The 18,588-nt window shown below is 40.2% G+C and overlaps 11 protein-coding genes across 11 annotated transcripts; 4 read left to right on the forward strand and 7 right to left on the reverse strand.

The window, feature by feature from the left end:
* Positions 1–1,964: 1,964 nt before the first annotated feature.
* On the reverse strand, positions 1,965–5,055 carry LOC129787568 (gastrula zinc finger protein XlCGF57.1-like). The gene is made up of 2 exons (XM_055823281.1): positions 4,948–5,055; positions 1,965–3,658 (listed from the first exon to the last, which is right to left on the reverse strand). The coding sequence occupies exon 2, from the start codon at positions 3,639–3,641 to the stop codon at positions 1,989–1,991; it is 1,653 nt and encodes a 550-aa protein (XP_055679256.1). The 5' UTR covers positions 3,642–3,658; positions 4,948–5,055; the 3' UTR covers positions 1,965–1,988.
* LOC129787613 (formylglycine-generating enzyme) lies at positions 3,746–4,954 on the reverse strand. The gene has a single exon (XM_055823336.1). The coding sequence runs from the start codon at positions 4,947–4,949 to the stop codon at positions 3,876–3,878; it is 1,074 nt and encodes a 357-aa protein (XP_055679311.1). The 5' UTR covers positions 4,950–4,954; the 3' UTR covers positions 3,746–3,875.
* A 120-nt stretch (positions 5,056–5,175) lies between the features above and the next one.
* On the forward strand, positions 5,176–6,371 carry LOC129787620 (mitochondrial import receptor subunit TOM40 homolog 1-like). The gene has a single exon (XM_055823342.1). The coding sequence runs from the start codon at positions 5,286–5,288 to the stop codon at positions 6,303–6,305; it is 1,020 nt and encodes a 339-aa protein (XP_055679317.1). The 5' UTR covers positions 5,176–5,285; the 3' UTR covers positions 6,306–6,371.
* Positions 6,372–6,471: 100 nt separating this feature from the next.
* LOC129787641 (protein DPCD) lies at positions 6,472–7,350 on the forward strand. Its single transcript, XM_055823369.1, has 3 exons — positions 6,472–6,824; positions 6,909–7,145; positions 7,214–7,350. The coding sequence occupies exons 1-3, from the start codon at positions 6,558–6,560 to the stop codon at positions 7,337–7,339; spliced, it is 630 nt and encodes a 209-aa protein (XP_055679344.1). The 5' UTR covers positions 6,472–6,557; the 3' UTR covers positions 7,340–7,350.
* A 21-nt stretch (positions 7,351–7,371) lies between these two features.
* Positions 7,372–10,579, reverse strand: LOC129787623 (uncharacterized). Its single transcript, XM_055823346.1, has 2 exons — positions 10,041–10,579; positions 7,372–9,918 (listed from the first exon to the last, which is right to left on the reverse strand). Exons 1-2 carry the CDS (start codon positions 10,220–10,222, stop codon positions 9,102–9,104), a joined length of 999 nt encoding a protein of 332 aa, XP_055679321.1. The 5' UTR covers positions 10,223–10,579; the 3' UTR covers positions 7,372–9,101.
* Positions 10,580–10,769: 190 nt separating this feature from the next.
* Positions 10,770–12,321, reverse strand: LOC129787585 (dolichyl-diphosphooligosaccharide--protein glycosyltransferase 48 kDa subunit). The gene is made up of 2 exons (XM_055823298.1): positions 12,106–12,321; positions 10,770–12,035 (listed from the first exon to the last, which is right to left on the reverse strand). Exons 1-2 carry the CDS (start codon positions 12,251–12,253, stop codon positions 10,843–10,845), a joined length of 1,341 nt encoding a protein of 446 aa, XP_055679273.1. The 5' UTR covers positions 12,254–12,321; the 3' UTR covers positions 10,770–10,842.
* Positions 12,322–12,546: 225 nt separating this feature from the next.
* Positions 12,547–13,291, forward strand: LOC129787653 (protein SYS1 homolog). Its single transcript, XM_055823382.1, has 2 exons — positions 12,547–12,819; positions 12,905–13,291. The coding sequence occupies exons 1-2, from the start codon at positions 12,649–12,651 to the stop codon at positions 13,220–13,222; spliced, it is 489 nt and encodes a 162-aa protein (XP_055679357.1). The 5' UTR covers positions 12,547–12,648; the 3' UTR covers positions 13,223–13,291.
* On the reverse strand, positions 13,235–14,016 carry LOC129787659 (V-type proton ATPase subunit G-like). The gene is made up of 2 exons (XM_055823387.1): positions 13,801–14,016; positions 13,235–13,687 (listed from the first exon to the last, which is right to left on the reverse strand). The coding sequence occupies exons 1-2, from the start codon at positions 13,880–13,882 to the stop codon at positions 13,410–13,412; spliced, it is 360 nt and encodes a 119-aa protein (XP_055679362.1). The 5' UTR covers positions 13,883–14,016; the 3' UTR covers positions 13,235–13,409.
* Positions 14,017–14,028: 12 nt separating this feature from the next.
* On the forward strand, positions 14,029–15,240 carry LOC129787630 (probable dimethyladenosine transferase). Its single transcript, XM_055823354.1, has 2 exons — positions 14,029–14,204; positions 14,293–15,240. The coding sequence occupies exons 1-2, from the start codon at positions 14,147–14,149 to the stop codon at positions 15,153–15,155; spliced, it is 921 nt and encodes a 306-aa protein (XP_055679329.1). The 5' UTR covers positions 14,029–14,146; the 3' UTR covers positions 15,156–15,240.
* On the reverse strand, positions 15,162–17,533 carry LOC129787538 (protein FAM114A2). Its single transcript, XM_055823238.1, has 2 exons — positions 16,092–17,533; positions 15,162–16,018 (listed from the first exon to the last, which is right to left on the reverse strand). The coding sequence occupies exons 1-2, from the start codon at positions 17,433–17,435 to the stop codon at positions 15,248–15,250; spliced, it is 2,115 nt and encodes a 704-aa protein (XP_055679213.1). The 5' UTR covers positions 17,436–17,533; the 3' UTR covers positions 15,162–15,247.
* Positions 17,534–17,659: 126 nt separating this feature from the next.
* On the reverse strand, positions 17,660–18,543 carry LOC129787639 (nucleolar protein 12-like). Its single transcript, XM_055823365.1, has 2 exons — positions 18,372–18,543; positions 17,660–18,303 (listed from the first exon to the last, which is right to left on the reverse strand). The coding sequence occupies exons 1-2, from the start codon at positions 18,455–18,457 to the stop codon at positions 17,676–17,678; spliced, it is 714 nt and encodes a 237-aa protein (XP_055679340.1). The 5' UTR covers positions 18,458–18,543; the 3' UTR covers positions 17,660–17,675.
* Positions 18,544–18,588: the final 45 nt, after the last annotated feature.

Here is an 18,588-nt window from a genome sequence, read left to right on the forward strand (position 1 = left end):
TCATCACTGTTGGACAATAGGGGGACACAATGGGATGATTTTGTAGCAGATTTCACACATAAGTGCCGACACTTAATCCGTCGCTCGAAACACCTTTTATCCATGGGATATAGTCATTCGAGTGCATATATTGTCTTCGTTTTTTTCTACCCCCTATATTATGTACACTCTCATTCCTCCTCATTGCCATCCTTACCCACCTTTTTAAGCATGATAAATATTTATCTGGTGTGTGGAGCTAGTCTGCCAAAAAATAAACATTACACTTTGGTATAAAGGGATTCGAAGAAGACATTTTTTGCTGAATGGATTTCTTTTTTTTTTTGCCTTTTTTTCGGTGGTGTATTTTCTCGCATGGATCCCGTAAGGTGCGTTTTATTTTCTTGGTTTCACCCACTAATGGGTTAATCTCTGAATTTGTGACATGTCCCGTAATCTTTGGGATTTCCCCTGAGAGACAGTCAAAAGAAGAATTTATTTTCGCGTCAAAATCAGAAGAAAGTTGAGAAGCATTTTCCTTTTTATGTGATTAAAGATTGAAGTAAAGTCAAATCCTCTAAATAATATTTTGAAATGGGAATTATTTTATCTTAAATATTGTATCCTAATGCGATATATAAGGGATAAAATGGATATTAAATACAAAAGAAGTACAAATTCAATTTTGTAAAAAAAAAATTATAAAAGAAATTCTTTAGTGAACCACAATATAATTGAAAAAATATTTAACAAAAAGATTTTAAAGCTAAAAAAGGGAAACAAAAAGCAAATAAAACCAAATAGTTACTCCATTATAGCGGAATTATGTGGAGATATCAAACATATACCGACTAGCCGACCACCAAGGATGATGATAGTTAAAAAATGAGGTGAAGTAGAGAATCTCAAAAGCAATCGATGCCAATTTTTCGGCTTCTTCAGTATCAGTTCCATCGCATGGAGGGATGGAGAACAAGATGTAAAGAGAGATATGTTTCACAAAGTAGGTAAAACTACTGTTGAGAGGACCACAAATGATTTTGTGCTCACTCAAGTGCACTTAATGTTCAACACTCGACGGATTAGCTATTGAGTTTCTCTCTATGCGTGGCTCAAAGAAGTATAAAAGGGGCACCAGGTTAAGAAATATGAATAAGTGAATTATAATTGAAGGGAAAAAAATGTTTTTGTTACATTTTTTTTGCTGCATGGTCCTATATGTTTGAGACTTGGCAGTTCGTCTAGACTCCACATTAATTACATGCGATTTTCCCAATGAATGATCTTTGCTTTTACCATCCCTAAAATAAAGTACTTACTGAAATTTATTTTATCAGTCAAATACAAGAGGCGCCAGTTGAGATAATTGGATGAAGAAGACCAATTGAGTGAAGGGAAAATACATATTCCATCAGCTGCAAGTTATTTAGTCCATTTTGCAAATTATTGTATCATGAAGAATACAAAAGAATATGAATTTGAGTGATTCTTCCTACCTAAAAGCTATATTGGACCATGGCAGTTAATATTTGGTAGAGATATCTTTATTTGTCCAAACTTTAGGCTAAATAAATGTGTCAGGAGAAGTAAAATTGAATATTTCGAAATAATCAAGAACATTATTGTAAAAGGACGAATAAAATATCCAAAGGGAAGACCGGGGCGAAGAATGTAATCTTAAAGTATTTATGAAAATCTGAAAATAATTTTCCAAGCATATAAATGAAAACGGAATAAAAGAAAGAGTTGTTAGGGCAATAACTTTGAGCTTTTCCTAAGTTTTTTCCTAACTTTTAGCCCAGCTTTTTTCTGTTTTGCATTTCCCAACGTTTTTAGATTAATTCGGGTAAATCGCTTTTATTGGTTACTGCTCGCGTAGAGCTAGAAGGTGTATCTTCGATGCAAACTTAATTTGAAGAGAGTATTAAAAATAAATAACAAAAAATAGGAAAATCTATAATTCCTTTGAATGAAAACTGCTAAAGAACATTCCATGAATAATTCTTTATTCACTGTGATTGGCTTACCCCCTCGGTATTATTGATTTCTTCGAGATTCCCATATTCTGCTGGTGCCGTCGCAGAAATCATGTGTGTTTTCGAGTGGTTGTTGCGAGCATCAGCCCTTCGGAATTGCCTCTTGCATATGCCGCAGGAGAAGGGTTTCTCACCCGTGTGAATACGAAAGTGCTCCTTCAAGTGCCCTGGCTGTGAGAAACCCTTTTGACACACTGTGCACTTGTGTGGTCGTTCTCCACGATGCATCCTCCTGTGCTTCTGGAAACTACTCTGATGCACAAACTCCTTGCCACATTCACTGCAACTGTAGCATTTCTTGCCAGTGTGGATCTTCATATGATCAGCATAGTGCCCAGATGCGTAGAAGGCTTTCTCGCAGATGCTGCACTTGAAGGGTCTGTCTCCTGTGTGAGTTCTCGTATGAACAACAAGATTACTGCTGTGCTGAAAGGACTTTCCGCAGAAGTTGCACTGATAGAGTCTTTCACCCGTGTGCACCATCATGTGTTTCTTTACACTCGTTAAGTGGGCAAATGTCTTCCCGCAGATATCACAAGTGTAGGGCTTTTCTCCTGTATGAATCCTTGAATGTTTTATCTTATCGCACGATTGAGCAAATCTCTTGTCGCAGTATTCACACTTGTGGGGCTTCCCTCCAGCATGGATCCTCATGTGCCTCTCCAAATCTCGTTCTTGCCCATAGGGAATGCCACAAATTTTGCAATTATGAATTGTGGCTCCAACATGTCGCTTCATGTGCTTCTGAAGAGTTTGATTGAGGCTGAAATGTTGACCACAGAATGTGCAATTGTGCTTCTCTGCTGTGTGATTCTTCATATGCTTAGACAAGGAGGAGATTGTGGAAAAAGTCAAACTACATCTACCACACTTGAAGTCCTTTTCAGTATCATGATCAATTCTCAAGTGCAACATCAGATCTTCAGTACTTTCGGAGAAATCTTCACAAAGAGGACATTTTTTTCTACTTTGAATCTGTATTGTCAGCTTTTCAGGATCTTGAGACACTTCTGTGTGCTTTTTGTCTTCAATTAATTTTTCTAATTTGTTCAGATCCCTTTCTGAGGTGTGCTTCCGTAGGTAGTGCATGTCCAACGTCCCTTTTTGGATGAATGCCACCGGACAGAGGAGACAGGAATATTTTTTCGTGTATTCAATGGAAGTTGGTGTTTCCGGAACAGAATTTTCAGTATCCAGAGAACATTCTGTTTCACTTTTCTCTGGCAAAACTGAAAACTTCCCTTGATTAATCTCATTCTGATGCAACTTCTGCATGTGATTTGTGAGATTTTTGAATTGAGCAAAGAGCCGATCGCAGAAAACACACTCAAAAACGGATTCATTGCGGTGTATTCGACGATGAATATGAAGTTCTTCGGATCTTGTGAATTTCTTTTCACATTCACTGCATTCGTAAACCTTACCGTCATCATGTAGCTTCCCATGATTTAGCAGCGAGTCGTGTGAACGGAAAGATTTGCCACATTCTGAACAATCATGAATCTGTAGGGATCTTTTAGTTGCCAATTCGTGATCATTCACATGTTCTTCCAGATTCTTTGAACATCCAAAGGACTTCTGGCATAAATTGCACATAAACAGCCCATTATTCTGCTTGCTGCCCATTTTTTAGTTTATACTCTCTGAAACAATAAGAAAAGGAATAAATTATCCAGGGGAAGTAAAAAATAAATATCTTGTGAGGAATAATGGCAATAAAACTAATTAACTTTCAATATTAAAAATGTATTCGGAATAAAATGGTATAAATTGAGATAATGTACAAAAAATCTTATAATAATCATCCCAATTTAAGTACTTTGCGCAATAACAATGCATGTCTGGTGTATATAATCAGAATCACTCTTTTGTGGCATCTTTAGCACAACGGAATCCCAGATTCCCAGCTGAGCTGTCTTCGGTATTCTGTGATCGAGCAGCACAGCGATATCGATAGCAATAGGATTTGTGGCAGAGGTATGAGCCACCCTTCTTCACCCTATTTGGATTCTCTGTCTTCCTCTCCTCATCTTTCTTATCCCACAAATCATCTGTCCACTCCCAAACATTCCCAACGATGTTATAGAGATTGTACGAGTTCTGGTGATACTCATCCACTGGACAGGTTCCAAAGAATCCATCCTCCTTCTTATTATCATCTGGGAATTCTCCTTGCCAAATATTCATCCAGTGCTTACTCTGAGGTGTCTCCTTATCTCCCCATGGAAATAGTCGCTGTTTCTTTCCTCCACGACAAGCTACCTCCCATTCCGCCTCTGTGGGTAATCTCTTCTGACGCCACTTGCAGTAAGCCACAGCATCTCTCCAGGAAACATGGATAACTGGGTGGTTTTCACGTCCAGTTAAGTCACTATCTGCCCCCTCTGGATGCTGCCAGCTGGCACCCTTAATCTTGTACCACCATTCAGCTCGTACAACCCGGAAGTCCTTGTTTTCCTCTTTTACACTATCCTTCAAGAACCCTTCAAAGACAAAGCTATCGCCAAACTTTTCTGCTTCCGTGATGTACCCTGTGGCATCCACGAATTCCTTAAACTTTGCATTGGAAACTTCATATTTATCCAAGTAGAAGTTATCCACTTTAACCGTCCTCTCTGGGGCTTCAGCATCAGCTTCGAAAACGGGTTTATTCGTCCCAACAATGTACTCTCCTCCAGGGATCAATGACATTGAGATTTCCACGTCATTCTCAACATCATTGACTTCCCGAGGGGTCATCCTGATAATTTTCTCCTGAATCTTCTCCACATCATCTGACTGGTATGCTTCTGGAGTGTTGGCTCTCTCGGAATACTTTTCAGCTGCCTTCTCCCGATTTGCAGCACTGCAACCACAATCTGCTGACCCAAATCTCGTTCCCAGAGACAGGAAACACAAAATAAAGAATAAAATATTGAGGAATGATACTAACATGGTTGACCTGATGATGTTTTATCACAAATTAATATTGTTTTACAGTCGTGGAATTATATTTTTTTACGATACCCATCACGAGCCATGTTGGGAGAGAAATAAAGAGAGAGACACATTTTCTCTATGATTTTATCTTATCTCTCATTCTAACACACAAGAATGCATGTAGGATCTTACTCCCTCTAACAAAGAGAGGGAGATTTTATGCTGCTCCTCTCCTAACCTCACAAATGTGAGAGAAAAAGAGAGACTTGTCAAAAAGTGTTGCGAAACGCGGTGGAAAAATCGTGTTTATTTTCCGTGAAAAGTGAGGAAAACCCGCCGTGTGCAGCTGCAATGTTTCACCGCCTTTTCCAGAAAGTCTTTTGTGCCGATGGCACACCCACGCGACCGGCGATTGGCAGTCAAGAAGGTTCTGGGGAAAAAGGGAGCGATACCGGCTCACATGGAATCTCCCTGACAAGTATCCTTGGGCCACCGCGCCAAGTGGGCACCCTTGAGGACCTCCACAAGAAGTGCAAGGAAGTTTTCCCGGCCACTTTTGAGGGTGGCAAAGTGATGATCAACAAGGGATTGAGCAATCACTTCCAGGTCTCCCACACATTAACCCTCAGTGGGGATCCCGGAAAGACGGGCATTAGTGGATACCGTTTCGGGGCCACCTTTGTGGGTACCAAACAAATGAGCCCTACGGAAATGTACCCAGTACTCCTGGGAGATATTGATCCAGCTGGAAACCTGAATGCGAACATCATTCATCAGCTCACAGACCGAATTCGAGGGAAGTTTGCCGCCCAGATTCAGGATAGTCAAGTCAGTGCAGCCCAAATGTCAGCTGAATACCATGGTCATGACTTTACTGCCTCTGTTATCACCGCCAATCCCAATCTTGTCAATGGTTCAGGCATCATAATTGGTCACTATCTCCAGGGAATCACAGACAATATCTCTCTGGGTAGTGAAATTGTCTACCAATTTGGACCAGCTGTTCCTGGTGGGGAGAATGCCATGATTTCCCTTGCTGGCCGGCTCATTCGTGGGGATACAACATGGACGGGCACTGTGGACTTTTCAGGCGTGCATTTATGCTACCACTCAAGGGCAAGTGAACAACTGCAACTCGCCGTGGAGGTAGAAACGAACTTCCGGATGCAAGACTCGGTGGCCACATTTGGCTACCAGGTGGACCTTCCGAAGGCTAATCTAGTGTTCAAGGGCATGGTGGATACCCATGGTACCGTAGCTGGAGTGTTGGAGAAAAAATTGGAGCCACTGCCCTTCACCTTGGCCCTGAGTGGTGCCCTCAATCACTCCAAAAATCAATTCCGCATGGGATGTGGCATAGTTCTAGGCTAGTCCGCTCTCCTCCTAGGCTTTCGATGCTTTTGAAAATACCAATAAAAATTATGTTGCGTAGATGAATTCAAGATTTTTCTTCCTTTATGCTTTGTAATTTTTTATTCCTAAAATTTTTTATCATTTTTTTTTTGTAAAACTGCAGTGTGCCAGTAGTGTGACGTCACAATGCGGTTGTCATTATTTTGTTTACAAAACATTGATTAAACAGTTTTCTCGAGGAAGTGCAGTTTATCTTAATTTTCTGGCAAAATGTCTTTTGTTGAGTGGGTAAATCTCATCAGAGCTGCAGAGAAGACTTCAATTATCTCGGGGGGACAGCGAAAGGTGCACTACACCTTCCCGGATGGGCAGGAAATGGTTGAAGAGTACAGTTTGGAAACAGGAGTCATCCAGAGGAGAGCATGGCGCAAGAAGAAAGATCTACGTGGGGAGCCAGACTGGGAACTTGAGTTGGGAGACTGTGTCAAGGAGTTGAGAATTGGAGGAGATTTTATCATGAGGGAAGCAAACACAGAGGTGAGTTCTTCCTTTATACTAGGGGGTTTGTCATTTCGAAGATTGAAAGTCTTAAAATATGTTTTTTATTTTTTATTCATACAGCCAATAATATCAAAACGCATCACAAAATCAAATATTGAATGGAGAATCCGAAATCTCCCGTATCCCATTGAAACGTACTCCGTCACAGCTGATACCGAGAAGAAGTCCATTGTGGTGCGAACAACCAATAAGAAATACTATAAAATCATTCAAATTCCGGAACTGCAGAGATGTAATTCACTTCCAAAGCAGGAGAATATCTCATTCAAGCATCAGCACAATACTCTGATAATCTCGGTAAGTATTTTAATTTTATAGTTAGTTTAAAAAAAAGAATAATTCAGGGAAAAATCAATTGTTTTTAGTATCAAAAGCCGAAAATTCTTCTTGAAATGGAAAAGGCCGTACTGCTGGAGCTAAAAGACGTTGAAACAACCACAGATGTTAATGTTGACTGCGATGAATTGCTCCAAGAACTGATGCGTAAATAGGAATTTACAAAAATAAATCAAAGAAAAAAAAATACAATAATTTACTTTCTTTTATTAAAGAGGCCCATTGTTGTGTATTCTCATCAACAAAAATACGTCTCTCCTATAAACATTAGGTATATTGTATATGAATAAGATATTATTAATTAATTAATAGACATTCCCACTTGATGGCGGGGAAGCCATAATTTAAAAAAAAAAAGTAAAGTATGACTCCAATTTTCTCATGATTCTTGTGACAAATTCATTGAATCGCAATTCTTAGAAATATTTTGATTTTTTTGGTGAATTCTCTCAAATCCCTCCTTCAGGGCACTTTTCATGTAAGATTTTTTATCACACTAAATATAGACGAAAATACAGAGAGAGTGGATAATCCTTTCTTACATGAAGAAAATCTTGGCACAATACACACCAAATCATTAATTGGATGTCACACCTTTTTACCACATAGAAATTAATACTTTTCATTTTTTCATAGTTAGTTGTTTAGAACAGAGCAAATATTTCTACACGAACATGTCGAGGCTGAAAGAAGATTTTTTTTATGAATGAAAGTTTTTGTTTTGTAATTTATATTACAATGATGTAAGGGACATCTCATTGTTATCATAATTGGGCAAAAATTAATTTCTTTTCCTCTCAAAGGCTTCATTTGGTTAATTTGTCTTTTACTATACACATTAAAAACGTAATTATCTACTAAACATGTTGCGATGTTCAAGCATTCAGCACCGAGAATCCCAATATAAAACACAATAAAAATGTTTGAGAATCTCTAAACTTTCATCTTTGAGAGCTTTATGAGTTCTCAACGTTACACATTTTTTTTAAACATAATTTAATCGGCACTCGAGGCACGTCATTTTAAATTACCTACATAATAAATTTTAAATAAAAAAGATCACTAAACATTTTCATTTTCTGGCCTTATGATGTCCTTCAATGTAGGTCTATCTTTTGCTAACATCTTATACGTAAGTATGTGTATTTCAAAAAACACTCTAAAAATTGTTTTACTAAAAATAGGTACCTTCTTCAAAGATATCTTTGGGCTAAATGGAGTTAAGTATACACCTAGAAGTTAATAAAACATGAAGTTGTGGGTTTATTTTCTTGGAAAACAGTCTTATAAGAGATTCATTAAACACTTTCTTTTTGTAAAGAAAAGTTTCTTCTATATAAATACTTGTGGTATAGATTGATAATTGAGAAAGGAGTATTTAGTTAGGCTATCAATAGAAACATATTCAATGTTGCTTCTATCTAAGCAATTCTTTTTTAAGGACATCATTTTCATCATTCGTTAAATTCTTTAAAAATTTCTCAACGAACCCAATATAAATTACAAAAACACCGAATGTTATCATTTTATACCTATACGTATTACTTTTACATAAGACTTGAATCAAAATAATGCTATGCTCAAACTTTATCATCTCTCTTCTGCTCTTTTAGTCTCATTTTTTCAGTCCCTTTTTTTGATTTAATGTTCATTTTCGAAAAAAATGATAATTTCTATTGCAAAATCTTTTTATGTTGGCCATTTATTTTCAAAACCTGTAAAACTGTATTATTTGCATTATTTTTGCATAAATGAAATTGAATTTTCATTTTAAAAGTAATAATTTTGCAACTTGTACACTTTTTTCGCTCAATGAGATGCCCCTTCGGCTAGAGCCGTAATTTATGCAGCAAGAACAATTTTGTCAATTTAATCCGCACAAGCAGTTACTGGTCAATTTGTAGAAGGTAACTGCAGTCACTGCTGCTGGAGTACTTCATCATCCCCCACAGTTGTCTCATCCAGGGAATGCAGCCAATTGAAGATCATCATGTTGCGCTCATACTTGGACAGTGGCTTCCCGCGGTCACGTTCAATGTCATACATGGTGATGTTGCGATTTAAATTGATGTTAATTTTACGTTTGAGCTGTGGACACGCCAGTTGGTTCACCGTTTGACTCTCATCGTCCACTATCGTAACCGTTGGACACTGCGGTTGCGGTCGGAGTTTGGGGACAACGAGTTCCGTGGGTCCTGGGCCGGCGTACACTGTTGCTGCTGCCGCAACAGCTTCTAGGCGATCAAGGTTGAATTCACTCTGTGAGAGGCGTTCCAATGCACGATAGGTGGTAAGGAGGCGCCGACGAATGTAATTCTGGCGGACCTTCTTGTTGACCGAACGAATGAGATCAGCAGCCGTGAAGGCCGGTGGAGGTGGTGTGTTGGCCATTAGTGATGGAAGGGTATTGGTGTGCCCACCATGGGGAGAGGGTAGTTGGGAAGTTGATGCAAGCTCCCCAACAGCAACCCACGTAGAACAAGAACGGGATGTATGTTCCAGGCGTGGATGATCGAGGATGTAGCCGCAACGTTGGAGGGAGTTGAGGGCCAACTCTGATGTGGCATAGGTATTTTGGAGATGATTTGTGTGGGATTCTTCTGGAAGTGGTAATTGGGCAATGTCGCTCGTGCTGAAGGATTTCTGCATGCCCAGAGCTGTCGATAAGGCAGCGCAACTGCGTATTAAATCATTTCCTTCCTCGAACCACATTACTTCCGGAATGTCAGCAGGTCTATATAAATGTAAGGTAGCATAGATTTTTATGCAATTTTTTCCACAAATATTTTTTTTCACCCTTTTTTCTCAAGATTTTTGTTCCATTTTTTTAACGGGGTAAAATCAGATAAATCTCACCTGCTGGATTGTTTGTAGCAATCAGGATTGGGACTAGGTCCTCTGTGCTGACGAGTACCCGCAGCTGAGGATACGGAAAACAAGGATAAATCCGTGGTGACACTTTCATGTGATGGTGAGCGCAGCATCCGCGTGACGGTGAGAATAGGCGTCGCGGGAGCTGTTGAGCGCGGTGTAGTCATCTCTATGCACTCAGATCTGGAGATTCAAGCACCATTCCACGCAAAATGTGCACAAATTTGCCTTCTGGATACACTAAAAATAGCTCAAGTGTCTTTCACCTTTCCGCCCAACACCGTGGGAGAAATTTCCGCTGGAGCACAGGAAGCTCCTCTTCCCCCCTTCAATGCCCCCACTGCAGCGTAAACTTTGTAATCTCAATAAGCTCCTGGGTGGTAAATTGAATTAGCTGGAAAATAGTAGCAAAGGGTATCCCGGGACACAAGAACCATGCACGAGAGTTTCGAGAGGGCGTGTAGGTGGAAAACAATTTGTGTGACACTGAATGCCTTTTCCCGATCGATATTAACATGCCAAGGGGAAATGCTATTTTCACCTCTACATTGGAAAAATTCTTTTACATTCTCTCCCTCTCTCATTCTCATTTTCCACACATTTCTCTCGATGCCTCTCTGCCGAAGAGAATCTGTAATCTAATGCTGTAAAGGAATTTTCATTGAGAAAAGAAAAAGGTACAAACAATCATCTCAATCAACATAAAAAATGAGATTTTTAATTCATTTAGAGACGTTTATTTCTTTCTCTTACCAATTCTTTCGACAAAATGACAATTTATTTTTAATCAGTTAGTTTTCTTATCATCTGACTTCTTAGTAGGAGGAGTATCTTCTCTGTAGTGCAGGAACACCAGGGCAAAGATCCACACACCAACCATCATGGAAAATGAGCTGATGTAGTATGGATAGGCGCTGGGAATGAATCTTTCGTACTCTGTGTGCTGCAGAGGACGAACTGAGACTTGTGTGGTGCTGTAGAGATGCGTGTAGCCCACTCTGTTGTAATCCACCTTGAACTGGTAAACTCCATAGACGTCTGGGATCTTGAACTTGGCCTGATACTCTCCGGGTTTCACTTGCTTCAGTGTGGTGCGCACAAATGGATCAATTCGAACAAATTCCAACTGAATATCCTTGGCCACAAAGGGTTCCCATGAGCCATCATTGATTTTCTCAATTTTAATGGTATAAACGACTGGTTCGAGAATTGTGTATGAAGCAGGTGGACTGGTTTCGCCATCCTTGGCGTGTGACACTGAAGACACCCGAAGACGTCCTGTCTCACCAAATACCCACTTGCTGATTGTTGTGACTACATCCTGATTCCCAGATTTAGGATTGAGTTTTCCGCCAATTGCCTTCTGGACGGAAGCTGTGAAGGCTTCATCGGAGAAAAAGTACAGAGATCCAGAGAAAACAACACGAGCATTGTTCCGTGCCTGCAGAGCTGCAATGAGGAGTGTTCCCTTTCCAATGGCGTGAGGATATTCCTTAATGGGGCTAGTTGGAATGTAGCTGTATGCGGTACTGTCAGCAGTGAGAAGTTGCAAAATCAGAGGATTCTCACGATCAGCAATGAGTCCTGTTCCCTTGTACAAGAGAGGCGATCCCGTACGTGGCCCCACAATGACAGGAGCATCAATGAGATTGGATGGAGATGCAACGATTAGTGTATGATCCCCGGGATCAGCAGCATCATAGTTCAAATGATCAATCACTGATGCACCTTCCTCATCCAATTCAAAGCCACATTCCGATGCCAACTCCCGGATAGCATCTCCGGATTCTGAGCCACCAGCAATGAGAACATTTCCTCCGTCATCGATAAACTCCGCAATCTTGGGGACACTCAAATCCCCACCGAATTCCTCAACTGATGGAGCAAATATGATGATGTGCTTATAGAGATACTCTCCGTACTTGGCAATCACGAGATTAGCATCATCAGCTAGTTTGTACGTAAGTTTGTAGCCCCGGTCTGCGAAGAAAAAACTCGGACACGTAAGCAAATTGAGGTTAAGGAATTTTCTTTTTGCTTTTACGCTTACCAATGAGATCTTTGAAGAAAATTGAATGGGTCTCTTTCACCGCAAGATTGTCCAGAAGAACTAGGACATCTTTTCCTGTGGGGGAAGCAGCGATTCCTCCCAAAAACAGCAGAAAAACAAGAGCCGGCACTCGGAACATTTTCACCATTTTCTTACACACACACTAATCCCTTTAAACTTTGCTTCCTTCCTTACATTGTAAGACAAGTCCTATGATTTTCCTACGGAGATTCATAGAAATTATTGCAAGAAAGATTAATTTTTAGCGAATTTTGAAGTGAATTCGCGGGAAATTGATGATTTTTCATTGAAAACCATGTAATCTGATGAATTTATGTGCCAAAATAACATTAAGCGTCGTTGAATCATAAATCGAACATACGCAGCATAAAATTTCCATGGATAGTCCAAAGACACATCTGCCAATAATTCGTTAAATTCATCAAATCTTTATAGGGAAAAGTGAAAAAAACAACACGCAGTGAGCAAAATGTTTGGGAAATAAATAAATATAAGAAAACAAAGCATAAAACATAAAATATAATGGTGAAGACAGCTGGCTCTTTCCGGAACACACAATGGGATCCCATACTGCTTATATCTCAAATTGTTGCAATGCAGGCTGTGCTGTACACCACCCTGGGAATGGTGATGTTCTTCATGGATGTGCTCGCTGGAGCGAACCACACACTTGATCATCTCTTTCAATATCACGTAAGTTTCATGATAAATCAATGCTAAATGTCTTATGCAACACTCCTATAAAAAATCACAACATCCATGCTATTTTTGTTTGCAGGAGATTCACGTGTTTGACCTTGGGGGTCGCCTAGTGATATGTGCATTCGTTTTGAACTCCTTTGTGGGGTCCCTGGCACTGTGGTTCATCGTACGACGGACAAAACTTTGCCTTGACTTCACGTGTACGTTCCACCTGATTCACCTCATCATCTGCTGGTGGTACAACTCGGCGTTTCCCACTTCATTCTCCTGGTGGCTCCTGAATGCAGTCTGTGGGGTACTCATGTGTGTCTGTGGGGAATTTATGTGCCTAAAGACGGAACTTCGTGAAATTCCAGTTGGCTACTCAGCCCTCAATCAACGTGCCGACCTCTGAAAACCCCTCTAATCATTTTCTCATTAAATTATTCCTTTTTTTATTTAATTCACATCCCTCTTCACAAAATACTGTTTGTTTATTATTTTTTATACCATTTTTTTAAAAGGCAAATTACAAGACGATTTATTTAAAGGAATTCAAAATCTACGGAATGTGAGAGGAGGAGGAAGAAGGGGAAAACATATTACTTGGCGGAATTCTTAAAGTTCTTATGCAATTCGGGTTCAATGTTGTAGATATGCGTGAGGATCTCCTGGATAACACGCTCCTTGTGATTTGTCACGGTTCTATTCATGTCGTCAATCTTCAACCTTGTGTCTGCATCAATTTTATTGGCAACACCCTCGCGAGATCCTACATGCTTGGCCTCGAAATCCTTGAATTGCTGATCACGTTCAACTCTGTACTTCTCAATTTCCTCTGTTGCCTCATCCTTTGCCTGCTTTAGACGACGAGCCTTGCCTGGAGGGAAGCGAGGAAAAATTATTCCAATCGTCATGTGACTCACAGTATTTCCACTGTCATGGAAGATTTTCTCTTTGGGGGATCAGCCCAAAAAATTCCAGTAAACTTACGTTTTCGTGCCTCTGCAACCTTTTCTGCGGCCTTCTTTTCAGCTGCCAGCAATTGCTGGATTCCTTGGGTGTTGCTGGCCATCTTCTCACTGATATCCTTACAGTACACAGGGGAACGGTTCTTCCAGTGACGACCTCTTGAGCACCTGACACAGACTGAAGAAGATTTTCCCTCAAGAACACGAAGCGATAAGAGAAATCATGTGACTTCCAACTTCGTCAATTTATCACAGTATGCGTGTGTTATATGTGTACGGGAAGAAGTAAACATAACCTCACATTCGCACGTGAAAATAACAACGAAGAGGGCAAAAAATAAGGAATTTCTATAAGAAATTACGGGAAAATGCCTAAAGTAAAGAGTGAAAAGAAATCTCGAGTGCACAAAGATGTGCAAAAACAAGGTGAGAATGATGTGAAAACATAAATTTCTCTCAAAATTTACCAAAAATCATTTAATTTATTTACTTTGTTTTGCTTTGGTTATCCCAGGAATCGTCTTCAATAAGGATTTTGGCCAGCATATCTTGAAGAATCCTCTGGTGATTACGAGTATGATTGACAAATCAGCAATAAGATCCACAGATGTAGTTCTGGAAATTGGTCCAGGAACGGGAAATATGACTGTGAAGATTCTGGAGAAAGCCAAGAAGGTGATTGCCTGTGAAATCGATACTCGTCTTGTGGCTGAGCTGCAGAAACGTGTACAGGGAACTCCGTATCAGTCAAAGCTGCAGATTATGATTGGGGATGTCTTGAAGTCTGAACTTCCCTTCTTTGATCTCTGTATTGCCAATATTCCCTACCAAATCAGCTCACCTCTCGTCTTCAAACTCCTTCTCCATCGACCCTTCTTCCGCTGTGCCATTCTCATGTTTCAGCGGGAATTTGCCCAGAGATTGGTAGCTAAACCTGGGGATAAGCTGTACTGCAGGCTCAGCATAAATACCCAACTTCTGGCACGATGTGATCTGATAATGAAGGTGGGGAAGAATAATTTCAAACCCCCTCCAAAAGTAGAGTCAAGTGTCGTTCGTATTGAGCCCCGAAATCCTCCACCACCAATCAACTACCAAGAGTGGGATGGACTTACCCGTATTGCTTTCTTGAGGAAGAATAAAACACTCGGAGCTGCCTTCAAGACCTCTTCTGTCCTTGAGACAATGGAGAAGAATTACAAAATTCACTGTTCATTGAAGAATATTGAAATTCCCGAAGGATTCAACATAAAGGCGAAAATTGAGGAGATTCTCGTGACCAACAAAGCTGATCAGTTGCGTGCCCGGACAATGGATATTGATGACTTTATGAAGCTTCTCTACGCCTTTAATGCCGAAGGTTTTCATTTTAATTAAAAAAAGTTTTCAATTGAAATTGCATAATAATGTATTTCATACAAAAAAAAAGAAATTAAGGATAAGGATTTTCCGGATACAAAAAGTGATGTTTATGCAGCCCCAAGCTGGAGGATGGGTATGAAGAGTTGGAAAGCATTCTGAATGTAGGAAGTACTGTTGGAGCCTTCAAGGAAAATCGACGTTATTAAGGCATTTGGGTCATCTGCTTCCTCCGCACTATCCACCCGTACACCTGGTCCACTGAGAAGGGTTCCAAATTTCCCGGCAATGCCATTGAGGTGCCAGCAGAAGATCACTGTGAGTTGCACCAAGCTATCAGCTTCATTAGCCGTGCTATGATGATCCAGGACAAGCAGTAATTCAGCCAATTTGTGCATTTTGGAAACACAAAGAGCCGTAGTTTCGGCTAAGCAGTGTAGAGCTTTGTCGTAGACTTCCCGTGTAGATTTGATATTCTTCTCCAACAGCCAGCCCGTGTAATTTTGCCAGCTGTCGAGGATCTCTCGGAAATCCACCTCAATGCCCAAATCTTCGACGGCTGTTGCAAATTTATCCCTTAACTCATCAACCGTATGCATTTCATCTGAATCATCTGCATCCATTTCCGGAAGTTCACAGAGTTCCTTCACCTCACCAATGGTTTCCTGCATCTCTTGCAATGCCTTGCCCGTAAGTGGTGCCAAGAGAGATTGAAGTTTCAGGACGCATTGCTTCGAAAGGATTTCCAGTGCTTCAAGATGAACGAGACCACAGTAATCATCGAAGAGTGTTTCAAAGTGAACTTGCTTCCGGTAGTGCTTTTGCATTAACTTCATCTGTCGCTCTGCTTCTTCGGACTTTTCCTTTGCCTCCCGCAGTATCTGCAGCGAAAAGGTAAGAAAATTATTTTTATTAGCATCTTAAACACATTTTCTGGGAATGGGATTGCCTTACCTGGCTTAGAACTGGTCGATCCCCTTCAAGTCCCAACATCTTCCTCTTATTCATCAAACCTGGATCATTTTCCTGAAGGATTGTCATTGTTTTCTTCCCTATACCTTCGAGAGTGTCTAAACCACCGGAAATTACTTTAGTACCAATTTGCTGAACACCTGAGACGATATGTCCGAATTTGAGAGATCTCTCTGAAGATTCTGACACTGGGGTAACAGTTTTTTCATCTGCTGCGTCACCTTCACCCCTTTTGGCAGCTTCCTCCCTCTGGGCTTTTGCCAATTCTGCAGGATCTGGTACACCAATCCCGGATTCTATTACAGATGAGATGCCATGAGTAAGATTTGCCACACCCTCAGTGGCAGTTGAGAGGAGCGTTGAGAATCCACCCCAGGGTTTCCAGCCCCATGATTGCGTTTTAGCGGTATCCTTGGAGAGTCTATCAAGAACATTGGTCACTTCCTCTGTATTTCTCTGCTGGAAGTCCTGCACTGGGGGTTCACTGAATGACTTCTTCCCACCCAATTCATTGAGAACGGGAAAAGTATCATAGGATGAAGTTCCCTGGGAGGGTTTAATGATCTTCTTGGAAATATTTTGAAAAATCCCCGAATTCTTATCCTGCTCCACATGCTTATCTTGAGAGATTTCCGATAGAACTGGGAAAACACTGTACAAATTACTTCCGGATTGTTTTGTTGGGTCTTCTGCATCTGATTTTGTGGGTTTCTCCCAATCATCCGATTCCCAGTCATCTCTATCCCATCCTTCTTTGTCCTCAGATACAGCTTCGTCTTTTTTGCCATCATCTATTGCATCATTATCACCCCAATCGTCAAAATCCCAATCATCGCCTGATGACTTTTCCGTTTTCTCTGATACTGCTGGTTGCTCAATTTCTGGCTTCTTGCTTTCCACTTCCTTTGGAGGTTGAACTTTGGAGCCAAGTTTCATTCCCAACTTCAAGGGCTTTGATTTTTCATCCCGACTCGGCTTTTCAATCTTTGTTTCTGGCTGGATTTTGTCCTTTCCCTGATCCTCAACTTTCAATTTTTCTGAATCCTTTTTATCCTTCTCATTCGACTTGAGGTCTTCAGATAATTTCTCTTCAGCCGTTGGATTTGATGCAGTGTCATCCATTGCTTCTAGAAGCCCATGATGCATTTCTGATGACGATTTTCTAGCCACGCTTCCTGTTTTGTTGTCATCACTCTGTGGATTTTCTTCAGCAGCCACAATTTTCTCCTTTTTAGCCTTTTCAACGGGCTTCACATCACTTTTCTTTGTTTCAACACCAAAATCTTCATCTGCACTCTCAAATGCTTCACTTTCTGAACTGGACATTGTTTATTTTTCACTTCTAATTGGAATTTTCACGATTTTTCTTTTGTCTCTACGCAAAAAAAACTCGCCCTGACAGCCTGACGTCACATAACCTCAAAATGTCAAATCAGCTGATGATGAAAACAAAAAAAAAATAAATAAATTCCCTATGGATACGACGTCCGCGGCCGTAAAATATTAAAATAAAAAAAAAAAAAAAAAAACAAAAAAAAAAAAACAAAAAATTGGAAATTAAAAAATTTATTTTCTTTTTTGAGATTTTCCGCCGGATTTCTTATTCCGTTTCTTTTGCATCTTTTCCTTCTGCACTCTCTCTCGGCGAGATTTCTTCCGGTTCTTTGATCTCTGCAGCTGTGTCTTCATTTTATAGGCTTTACTATTCTTCAGGAACTTTAATGTGTGATCCTGCACCATCCGGTTGAGCTCCTTTTTAGACTTTAGCTGCACTTCTTCCTTTTCCGCGGCGCTTTCTTGTGTGACAGGAGTGGCTTTTGGGGCTTTAACACTCATTCCGGGTATTTCTTCCTCTTCATTGTCCTCATCAGAGGCAGAATCTTCTTCCTTCATGAAAGATTCTTCCAACTTTGCCTTATTCTCACCCACCCAATTGTTTTCTTTAGCCAAATCATATGTGGAGAGTTCAGTAATCTTCACCGTAACATCTTCAGTTTCATACTCTTCCTCTTCGGCTGCTTCCTGTTCCTCTAGCTCAGGAATTGGCTGAAAGGATTTCTTGAATTGCTTCGTGATGTTACTTCGAATTTCATCCCGAAGCTGTTTCTTCTCAATCTTCAATCTCTGCTCAATTTCTTCCTTTGCGCGCTCCTTTCGCTGCAGTTTCCTCTTCCGGAAGCCTGTGAGGAATTCTCTGTAACAATTTTTGAGGTTATAATTTTAAAATTATTGAATAAAATTAAATGTTTTGGTGTTTTGTACCTTCTTTTCTTTTCATCGAAATTTATCACGACTTTTGGGCGAGATTTTCCGCCATTTCCACTTTTATTTTTCGGTTTTGCTCCCATTTTAATTAATTAAAAACAATTCCTTCCTAGTCCTCAGAACGAAAACATAAACAGAAAACACGTGAAGAATTAAAAAAAATAAAAACAAAAATTGAGAACAGTTGATATTTGCCCTCGGGCAAGTGTGTGTT

This window comes from Lutzomyia longipalpis, chromosome 1 (genome assembly GCF_024334085.1).
Source record: "Lutzomyia longipalpis isolate SR_M1_2022 chromosome 1, ASM2433408v1".
NCBI lineage: Eukaryota > Metazoa > Arthropoda > Insecta > Diptera > Psychodidae > Lutzomyia > Lutzomyia longipalpis.

What these genes read in the sequence shown, in the direction of transcription:
- LOC129787568 (XM_055823281.1), bottom strand. Translation starts at nt 3,641, where the DNA reads ATGGGCAGCAAGCAGAATAATGGGCTGTTTATGTGCAATTTATGCCAG.
- LOC129787613 (XM_055823336.1), bottom strand. Translation starts at nt 4,949, where the DNA reads ATGTTAGTATCATTCCTCAATATTTTATTCTTTATTTTGTGTTTCCTG.
- LOC129787620 (XM_055823342.1), top strand. Translation starts at nt 5,286, where the DNA reads ATGTTTCACCGCCTTTTCCAGAAAGTCTTTTGTGCCGATGGCACACCC.
- LOC129787641 (XM_055823369.1), top strand. Translation starts at nt 6,558, where the DNA reads ATGTCTTTTGTTGAGTGGGTAAATCTCATCAGAGCTGCAGAGAAGACT. An exon ending in TGAGGGAAGCAAACACAGAG is followed by an intron (nt 6,825 to 6,908) that starts GTGAGTTCTTCC and finishes TTATTCATACAG; the next exon opens with CCAATAATATCAAAACGCAT. An exon ending in ACAATACTCTGATAATCTCG is followed by an intron (nt 7,146 to 7,213) that starts GTAAGTATTTTA and finishes AATTGTTTTTAG; the next exon opens with TATCAAAAGCCGAAAATTCT.
- LOC129787623 (XM_055823346.1), bottom strand. Translation starts at nt 10,222, where the DNA reads ATGACTACACCGCGCTCAACAGCTCCCGCGACGCCTATTCTCACCGTC. An exon ending in TGCTACAAACAATCCAGCAG is followed by an intron (nt 9,919 to 10,040) that starts GTGAGATTTATC and finishes ACATTTATATAG; the next exon opens with ACCTGCTGACATTCCGGAAG.
- LOC129787585 (XM_055823298.1), bottom strand. Translation starts at nt 12,253, where the DNA reads ATGGTGAAAATGTTCCGAGTGCCGGCTCTTGTTTTTCTGCTGTTTTTG. An exon ending in TTTCTTCAAAGATCTCATTG is followed by an intron (nt 12,036 to 12,105) that starts GTAAGCGTAAAA and finishes TTTTCTTCGCAG; the next exon opens with ACCGGGGCTACAAACTTACG.
- LOC129787653 (XM_055823382.1), top strand. Translation starts at nt 12,649, where the DNA reads ATGGTGAAGACAGCTGGCTCTTTCCGGAACACACAATGGGATCCCATA. An exon ending in ATCATCTCTTTCAATATCAC is followed by an intron (nt 12,820 to 12,904) that starts GTAAGTTTCATG and finishes TTTTGTTTGCAG; the next exon opens with GAGATTCACGTGTTTGACCT.
- LOC129787659 (XM_055823387.1), bottom strand. Translation starts at nt 13,882, where the DNA reads ATGGCCAGCAACACCCAAGGAATCCAGCAATTGCTGGCAGCTGAAAAG. An exon ending in GGTTGCAGAGGCACGAAAAC is followed by an intron (nt 13,688 to 13,800) that starts GTAAGTTTACTG and finishes GCTTCCCTCCAG; the next exon opens with GCAAGGCTCGTCGTCTAAAG.
- LOC129787630 (XM_055823354.1), top strand. Translation starts at nt 14,147, where the DNA reads ATGCCTAAAGTAAAGAGTGAAAAGAAATCTCGAGTGCACAAAGATGTG. An exon ending in CAAAGATGTGCAAAAACAAG is followed by an intron (nt 14,205 to 14,292) that starts GTGAGAATGATG and finishes TGGTTATCCCAG; the next exon opens with GAATCGTCTTCAATAAGGAT.
- LOC129787538 (XM_055823238.1), bottom strand. Translation starts at nt 17,435, where the DNA reads ATGTCCAGTTCAGAAAGTGAAGCATTTGAGAGTGCAGATGAAGATTTT. An exon ending in ATCGACCAGTTCTAAGCCAG is followed by an intron (nt 16,019 to 16,091) that starts GTAAGGCAATCC and finishes TTTTCGCTGCAG; the next exon opens with ATACTGCGGGAGGCAAAGGA.
- LOC129787639 (XM_055823365.1), bottom strand. Translation starts at nt 18,457, where the DNA reads ATGGGAGCAAAACCGAAAAATAAAAGTGGAAATGGCGGAAAATCTCGC. An exon ending in TTCGATGAAAAGAAAAGAAG is followed by an intron (nt 18,304 to 18,371) that starts GTACAAAACACC and finishes AAATTGTTACAG; the next exon opens with AGAATTCCTCACAGGCTTCC.